This window comes from Neospora caninum, chromosome VI, assembly GCF_000208865.1.
Source record: "Neospora caninum Liverpool complete genome, chromosome VI".
Classification (NCBI taxonomy): Eukaryota; Apicomplexa; class Conoidasida; order Eucoccidiorida; family Sarcocystidae; genus Neospora; species Neospora caninum.
The window spans coordinates 2,313,334-2,321,899 of NC_018392.1; the positions used below are offsets into that span (position 1 = coordinate 2,313,334).

General features: G+C 59.7%; 1 protein-coding gene across 1 annotated transcript; it reads right to left on the minus strand.

The window, feature by feature from the left end:
- Nucleotides 1-443: 443 nt before the first annotated feature.
- NCLIV_018140 (putative PX domain-containing protein) lies at nt 444-6,371 on the minus strand (the record flags this gene model as incomplete). The annotated part of the gene is made up of 1 exon (XM_003882007.1): nt 444-6,371. One exon carries the CDS (start codon nt 6,369-6,371, stop codon nt 444-446), a length of 5,928 nt encoding a protein of 1,975 aa, XP_003882056.1.
- Between the last annotated feature and the right edge of the window lie 2,195 nt (nt 6,372-8,566).

The following is an 8,566-nucleotide window of genomic DNA, read 5'->3' on the forward strand; positions in this document are numbered from 1 at the left end:
GCTAGCTTGGTGGAAACCATAAGAGACGTTCAGGGACTAGAAACTTTTTTCACAAGGCAGAGTTTCGCATACCCGGTTTCCGCGCGTCATCCTGGTCAGGGAAATTCCAGCTGCATGAACTTGCGCGGAAAGTGAAGACATGATGGACGGGAAACAGGAGGAGAAAATTTCCAGAGTTCGACCGCCCTCGACAGACAAAGGGGAACGGAGTGGTTGCAAATAGACGTTTTCTCGGGTGCGTTTGAACGGGTCTGGTCGAGACCGAAAGCCGGCTCACGCACATCGTCCCATCTTTGTCGTATTTTCCCTCTTTCTCTCGGGCACACTCCTCCCTTTTCCTCGCGTTCCTCTGTTGCCATGTCTGCCGCTTCCCCTGCACAAACAATTGTCGTTCTCTTTGCTTCTGTCCTTTTCCGCGGAACGCACCGTGGTTCGCTCTAGGCCTAACGGACTGGCGGCAGAAGCCAGAGCTTGATGACCCCAGATTTGTCAACGCTCATCATCAGTTCTTCTTCGTCCAGCATCCACAGACCCACAATGCTCTCCGCATGAGCTCGCCATATGCACACCATTCCTCCGTAGAACCCCTCATCCCTCGCTAGGACTCCGCTCCCGTCTCTGCGCCCTAACAGTCCCATCCTCTCTGTCCTTCGGGTCCCCCAGTCGCCCGCTCCCCTCTCTCCCACCCCAGAGTCTCCTTGTCCCTCTCTCAACAGTGTCTCCGCTCGATCGGCCAAGCGGGGGTGTCTCCACAGGGAGGAGAGCGCGGCGCGCCCTCGGCTGCTCTGCGCGTTTCTCCGAGGTGGGGCTCCACCTAATGCGACGAAAGAAATCAATCCACCCTTTCCCTGATTTCTCGCTTCTCCGTGGCCAATGCCGCGCGACAAGCGGGGACGCAGCAGGCTTCGCTTCTTTTCCGAGCTCGCCACGGCGAGGACACTCCCTGTGACCCACCAGGCCAAGGCGCCTACCTTGCTCCCCGCGGCAATGCACTCGAGACGCCCCAAAAGTTCTAGTCGAATTGAAGTTCCGTCACACAGCACACGCTGGGAGGGCCATCCAATCGGCGGCCGTGACGCATCGCCTTGAGAGTTCTCTCCGTCGCTCTGCTGGCGATGCGCGGATATCGTCTGCGCCTGTGGACCTTCGGTACCGCCTCGCTCGTTGGGCTCCACGGGCCTCGAGAAGACATCGCGCTCAGGGGCTCTAGGCTCTCCTCCAGTCGGCGCTGAAGAACGCTGTGGAAGCTCCACGAAACCCCAAGCCTGAAGACAGCGCGGGCGACTGGACTGAGAAGGAGACGGAAGCGAAGACGAGAGGCGAGAGGCGCACGCAGCAGGGGAGAGACGAACAGGCGAGAGCGAAGTGCGCGGCGTTCGTTCATCGGCACCGTCACGTGGAGTGACGCACCGTGACAGGGTACGGGCGGATCCTCCAGAGGAAGGATCCAAATGATATCTCCATACGTGAATCCATCCCTCGCTCGCCGCTGTGAAGAGCAACTGCCTCTCTGGCGCGAGACACATGGCCTCGATTTTTCGACAAAACGTGAACGCTTGGTGGGCTGCCGCTTGGGCCTCTAGCGACGGAAGGCCGTAGAGACCAGAAAGCGGGGAAAGACCAGTCCTCTCCTGACTTGTGAATCGGAATTCCCCTGAAGCGTCCACACTTCGACTTTCGCCCATTTCCGGCACAGACGGAGTGTCGGGCTTCCCCCTTGCCGTGGATCCCGCGAAAGTCCCCCTGGCGACAGCCGCAACAACCAGCCGCACACTGAAAGCCTCCTCGGCGTCCTCCCGCAGCCGCGCCTCTCCCTGTCGCTGTCGAGCAGAATTACCAGAGACCGCGGCGGACGGCATAGAACGAGCTCGGCTGTCGGGGCCCGTGCGCGGGGTCGTCGAGGCGGCAGGATCAGAACAGGAAGGAGAGGAAGAGGCAGGAACTCGTGAACCTCCTAGAGTCGCAGAACGGCTCGGCGAGCAGAGCAGACCGAGACGGTAGACACATATGCTTCCGTCATCGCACCCGAAAAAGAGGAGCCGAAGAGCCTCATCTGCACTCCCGACATGCGGCGCGCCATCCGCTGCGATTTCTTGGCGAAGAAGCAGCCGACCCGTTGACGCCGAGTGTACGTACACCTGACGGTCGCGAGCTGCGGACACTAACAGCGTCACGGTCGCGTCCACCTTTTCGGGTACAGGCACCTCAACAGTCAACAGAACAGTCACACTTCCTCTGTGTGACTGGAACGCAGGGAGAGCCGGACCGGCCCCGGGGCCTCGAGCGAGAGGTTGAGTCTTGGAAGACGCAGAGTCCGCTAGTTGCCTCTTTCCAAGCGCATGCACAGCTGCGTTCGACTCTAGCGCTCTCTCGTTCTGGGTGCAGTGCGTTTCTCCTCGCCAGTCACTAGCTTCACTAGCTCTCTTTCCACATTCACTTGTCGTGCTGGACCGCAACAGGTGAGCGAATCGAGGCGATCCGCAGAGTCCATCGTCGCTGCCTGCGTGGCTTGCTCCGGTCCTGCCCGGATTGTCCCCAGGGTGTCTCTGGACAAATTGGCAAGGGGGACAGTTTGCCGCTTCCACCGGGGCTCTTGCGCCGCCTGAGACCGAGGCGGAGACAGAGGAGACAGCTGTGCGGCGGCGCGAGCGGGCCCAGGCGCCCCGCTTCCCCTCCACGTCTTCGTGGCTTCGGTGGAGCGGCTGTGGAAAGCTCGCCGACGGGAGAATTCGGAAAGGGATGCTCGAGGCCGAGAGCGACGCCCTTGAAGAGGACCGGCCGCCGCGGCTCCAGGCTCCTCCGCAAGTCGCTGCCCTCTGCTCCCTCCGGACTTCGGGCGCTTCTTGCGGACTCCGTCCCTGTTGCTCAGAAGCGAGCGATCGCCGCCGGCGTTGCTCCATTGGGTGAGCAGCTGCTGCCGACTCGCCAAAGGCCGGACTTGCAGAAGACGACGAGGGGAGAGAAAGGGACGAGAGAGAAGACGAATCCTCAGACGAGAGAGACGCGGGAGGGAAAACTGCTCCGCACGTAATGTCGCCATTGGAGAGCCCGATAAAGAGGAGATGCAAAGAAGAAGAAAAGAAACAGCAAGACGCTCGCCCAGGAAGGTAGCCTGCACGTTCCTGCCGGAACTCGTGAAACTCACGAAGAAGACTCTGCTGTTTAGGATAGAGAAGCGACCAGGGAGACGCCGCGGCGTTTGAAGTCGAACTGGTAAGCATGGGGGATCGCGATGACCGCGTGCCCCTAGAGTCGTCGCCAGCAGCCGGTGAAGAAAAGGAAGTCGAGAGAGGGGAAGACACAGGCGGGAAGCGTGAAGAAGCTGGAGACGTCGCGGGTCCATGCTGCATGCACAGGTTGCTTGTCTCCTCGCCAACGGCGCAGTCTTTTGAGCCGCCTCTGTCCGACATCACAGAGGGTGGTGTAGGCGCCAAGCAGGCGTTCTCGCTCCACGGCTGCGTCGCGTGCTTCCCACGATCGGCCTTGCTAGCGCCCGGCCTCGGAGACAAGGGCTGATCGACAAGGCGTTCGCACCTCTCTCCCTGACGTGTACACCCGGCGGCAAAGCTCGCGACGTCTTTAACATCCAGCTCACTGGAGACGCTCGTTCCTTCGCTGCTGCTCTCTTCGTCCGGCTCCACCCAGCGGCCGAGCCCCTGCCGGGAGTCTCCGCTTCCCTGGTCTCCTGTGTCGCGCGGAGAAGAGAGAGAAGGGAGAGCGGGCGAGAGACCCAGCGGGAACTGATTCCCAGGAAACAGGGAGGGACTGAAGGTGGCGCTCACCAGCGAAGAACGTTTGAAGAGACGGGCATCGGACGCTCTGAAGAGCAGTTTCTTTCCAGCTGCATTCGCAGACTGTCTCTCCCTGTCTCCACAGGCCCAGCGGATGTCTCCGACCGCGGTCGCGCCCATCAGTTGCTCTTGCAGCCGCAAGGGAGAGAGCGTCGTGGAGGTCTGGCGCTGAAGGCCGCTGAGAACTCGCGCGAAGAAAGAAGGCGCCGTTCGGTGCAAAAGGAAAACGAACAGAAACGCTGGCACAGAAAATTCTCTATTTCCGTTCGCTTCTTCTCGACACAGAGAGAAACCGTCACGGCTCCCTTCGGCTTCCCCATGGCCTCTCTCCTCACCGCGCGCGCCGAAGATCCTGCTTGTCAAAATTCTGTCACTGTCCCCTGGGAACCGGCGAAAAGGGGACAGCCTGGCAAGGACCCCACACGTCGCGCGTCGCGCCCCGTCGCGGAACTGGGCAAGCAGCATGGGCCGCAGAGGGTGCAAAGAGACAAGGCGCGAAGCGCAGACAGGACAGAATGTGCCGTGGCTGCGCGAAGGTGTCTCCGTTTGATGAGGCAGAATGAGACCGAAAAACGCCAGGACTTGCGGATCGCCCATGATATCGGGACGCTTCAAAAGCGCGGAGACATACTTCGCGAGCTGGAGCTGCCTCTGCTGAACCAACTGAAAGGCCAACCGACTGCTGCTTGTGCTCCATCGTCTCTGCGGCGGCGCCGTCGCTGGAGGGGGGAACAAGGAAAACAGTGGAAGAGAAGAAAGAGAAGAAAGAGAAGAAGACAAAGAAGAAGACGAAGACAAAGAGGAAGACGAAGAAGACGAAGAATGGAAACGTCTCTCCAGCGACGGCTCGGGTGGTCTGGCGGGGGGGACGTGTTCTCTGGTTCCAGAGCACGGAGGCCCCGTCCGGGAGCTCCCGGGCGGAGCGCCCCACTGAAGGTGAGGGGTGAGAAGAGGCAGGAGAGGGAGTTTCGGAGGAAGAGGCGGAACCCGGGGATAGATAGAACTCAAGTATTCATGGAGAGCCGCGAATGCTCTGTAGCGCCGCCGTACTACAAGAGGCGGAGGGTGCACTCTCGTGCTCTCACCACGTGGAAAGCCACAGTCACCCGCGTCCACTCGTCCAGGATCCTTTTCGCCTTCTCCCTCCCTGCCCGCCGTCGTATCCAAGCGCTTCACCCCCGTGCCAGAAAAACAGGAGACTCCCTCTTCTCTCGGACCTTCTTCCTCGTTCTGTCTCTGGCCCGTGTTCTTTCGACCGGGGGCGCCTCCATGGGCTGCGGGCCTGTCTCCGTCGCCACACGCTTCCCACCCCACACCGGGCGCAGTCTGGCTCTGTGTGTCGTTTCTCGGCTTTTGGGTGTCTCCTTCCGCGTCTTCGTCTTGGGGCGCCTTCGCAGTTCGGCTTTCAGCCGTCGCGCCAGGGAGTCTATGCGTTGCCAGCCTTCTGGCGACTGGAGGAAACGGCAGTTTGCTCCGGTGTGGAGACGCCAAGCTGTCTGCAGCCAGAGACTCGTGGCGACCCGCACCTCTGGGGGCGTTCTCGCCACTCTCCGCCGCACTGCTTCCTGCTGCCGTACCAGCTTCTGCGCCGTCGGTGGAGGGCAACATCACGGCCAGTTCCAACTCCTGGTGAAAGATTGCGCACGGATCCGATGGCGAGAGACAGGGAGTCTCCCGCGCAGGAGACGCGGAAGCCCCAGGACACACGGGCGACGGAGACAGAGAAGGCCCTGAAGGACTGTGGGGTGCCGCCGTCTCCTGCGAGAGCGCAGGCGTCGAACGGCGCCATGGACGCCAGTGTGGAGACAACCACGACGGATCGGGACGTCCACGAACTCGGCTGTCTCGCTCAAGCTGCGCTCTGGAGCTGCTGGGCGCCTCGCGGGGCCCCCGGGAACTGCGCAAAGACGCGGAGTGCGCGTGGTTCAGGCGAAAGCAGTACTCGAGGTAGAACTCGCCGTTGCCTCGACAGAGCTCAAAATGCACCGCCTCCACGCACAGATCCGTTAGAGGCCCGACGCGCGTCCCCGCGACGGTTGTGGCGATCGGAGCGAAGGCCAATCCAGGCCGTGCAGGCAGAGAAGACCGACTCGCCGAAGGAGACACGGGAGAAGGCGAAGAACGCGGCGGAGAAGAGGATTCTTTATCTCGTGCTCGCGAAACGGAAGCGAAGGGAAGCTCTGGCGGAGCCGTGCAGTCGATGGAACGCGCGGAAGCGAGAAACATGTGCTCGTGTTCCTGGAGTTCACCTTGGTGTGTCGACGTGTCCGCTTCCGTTCCGTCGAAGGAGGCCGAGCAACCTCGAGGCCTACCAGGGGCCTCTCCGGTCCTGTCCCCTTCCCATCGCGAGGCCAGGAGGGCGGAGACACTTTGATCTGGAACAGTGCCTGCACATGGCAGCTTCTCTCTCGCAAGAACGCCGACACGCGAGGTGGTCATCAGTCCGTCGCCATCGTTCTCTTCCTCTGGTGCACAGGGTGTCTCCTGTCCGTCTGTGGTACCCACCCCACACCTGCCGGTCTCCGTCCCGTTCAGCGTTTGCCGCCTCTGCAGTCTCCCTTGCATTCCTCCCCCCACCATTGGCGCTACAAGAGGCCGAGTCAGCAGTGCATGCGCCTCCAAAGGCTTCGAGTCTCCGAGGGTCCCTGGCAGGCGTCCAGGTCTGCGTTTGCCTCGCAACCTCTTCCCGGCCGGAATCTGCGCTCCCGCATCGTTAGAGGGCAACACACGAACCTTCCTCGCCTCCCAGTCTTCCCCTCCGTTCACTCAGACCGACGATTTGATTATCGTGCCGAGTTGAGACGGGATGCCTACATCTCTGTTGCACACTTGAGGGGGCCAGAGAGAGAGAGAGAAGCACGGAGGCTGCGAGAGAGAGAGAGAGGACAGCAAGAGAGGGAGAATGGATGCTGAGAATTCGCGAGGACGACGGTTTTGGAAGGGAGCGCAAGACGAACAAGGCTAGTGAGGAGGCGTGCCTGCTTGGAAGGGAGTGGCAGACGGGAGGTTTGGTGAAAAAGCTGGAGGTTGAGCGGTGGTGCATTTCAGTCCCCAAGGCCGAGAGCCCTGGATTCAATACGCAGAGAATACTGATTCTGTCACTAAGAATCCCAATACATTGCACCACACGAGAGATACAACCGACACGTGGAAAAGCCTTGACGGCGTTTCTGGACAAAATGCCTGAGAACCGCGGCGGAGGGTTGACAGAAACAGCTGGTGGTGTCGCCCTACTTCCGAGAAGACCATCTGAACGGGAGCGAGACAACCGAGCAGAACGGAGCAACACCAGAACGGTATGGAGAGAGGCGCGGGCGCACCGGGTAAAAGGAGACAGAAAAGAGACGAACACAACGAAAAAAGGAATAGATCAATACTCGAACGTACGGATAGATACACATTTACAGGGAGAGATGGGCGCACACAAGAAACGAAGCACGTATACACTCACACACGTACACTTACAAAGATGCAGATGCATCCACCTGTATCTCTTTTTTCAGAAAAGACGCATACATTATATATAGATATATAAATATTGTATAGATAGGTGAGGAACTCCTCTGCATGAGCGGAAGACTTTTGGATGTGGTACACAGGTGCCAGGAGTTGGCCCGAGAAACGCCAATGACCCGGCAGATCAGCCGTCTTTTTCGTAATGAAAACAAGAACAGGGAAAAAGACGAACAATAGAGAAGGAGAGCCGAAGCAATGTTTGCGCTTCGTCCGCTTCATGAGCGGCGGCACGGACAGGCGTTCAAAGAATCGGAGCACTCATTTTCCAGAGTCTCTCGTCCGCGTTTTTCGCGCTTCTCGCACATCTTTTTGATTTTTTCGGCGGGCTTTTTATCGCTCGCAAGGTGTCCCGACACGCCTCAGAGCCTTGTGGAAGAAAGCAGAGTTTCTGGAAAGGCAAAGCGGTTCGACAGAGCCTCTATCGAGTCGTTCAGAGCCGTCTGCGGTGACTCAGCGCAGTCCTGCAAACGCCGGAAAAAGCACAGTAGGCGGCGGATCCCCGCGTGGTGGCCATGCACATGCACCCGCACAGCTTGGAGAGCCAGGATTCTGTCGTTGACTTTGCGCGTTTTCTTTAAAAGGAAAGGAAACACTCACTTTGGCATCTCGCAGTTTTCTGAGTGACGCGGAAACGAGGAAGAAGTGGTCCTTCCGCTTCGTTCGCTCCGCTGTCTGGTGCCCTCAAAACCCGCCGTTCCTCAGCGGCGGTGTGTCTGCAGAGATCTCCGTTTTTCGCTTTTCCTTCTCTCTTCTGTTCAACCGCCCTTTCCTCTCTCGACAGAATCCTGTGGCGGAAGGTGCTGGCAAACCGGCGGGGAGTCGCGTTTTTCCCGTGTGCTCTGACAGCCGACCGCCGCTCGAGTGTATGTACACCCGCGCTCGAGGGGACCGAGAGCAAGCAGGGAAAAACGGAAAGGAGAGAAGAAGTTATCCCGAATGCGAAGAGGAAAGAGACCGCGGAGCAGGAAGGCGCCAAACACACAACCAAAGAACGCGAGAGGGGCGTTTTTTCTCCGAGTCTGCGGGGTCGGCGAAAAGAGTGGCGGGGAGTCGCCGGAGCGGGGGCCACACCACGAACGAAGGCGGAGAGAGAACGGAAAGACTCGCAGGAAATGCGGAAAAGAACCTGGCACCGGAGCAGCAGGGGACAGGAGTCTGACAGTCGAAAGCGATACAGAGGCTCGCGCGAAAAATTTGTGAGGGGCGCGGCGAAAACCCTAGACAGAAAGGGAGAGATGCTGTTTGAACGCCATGGAAGA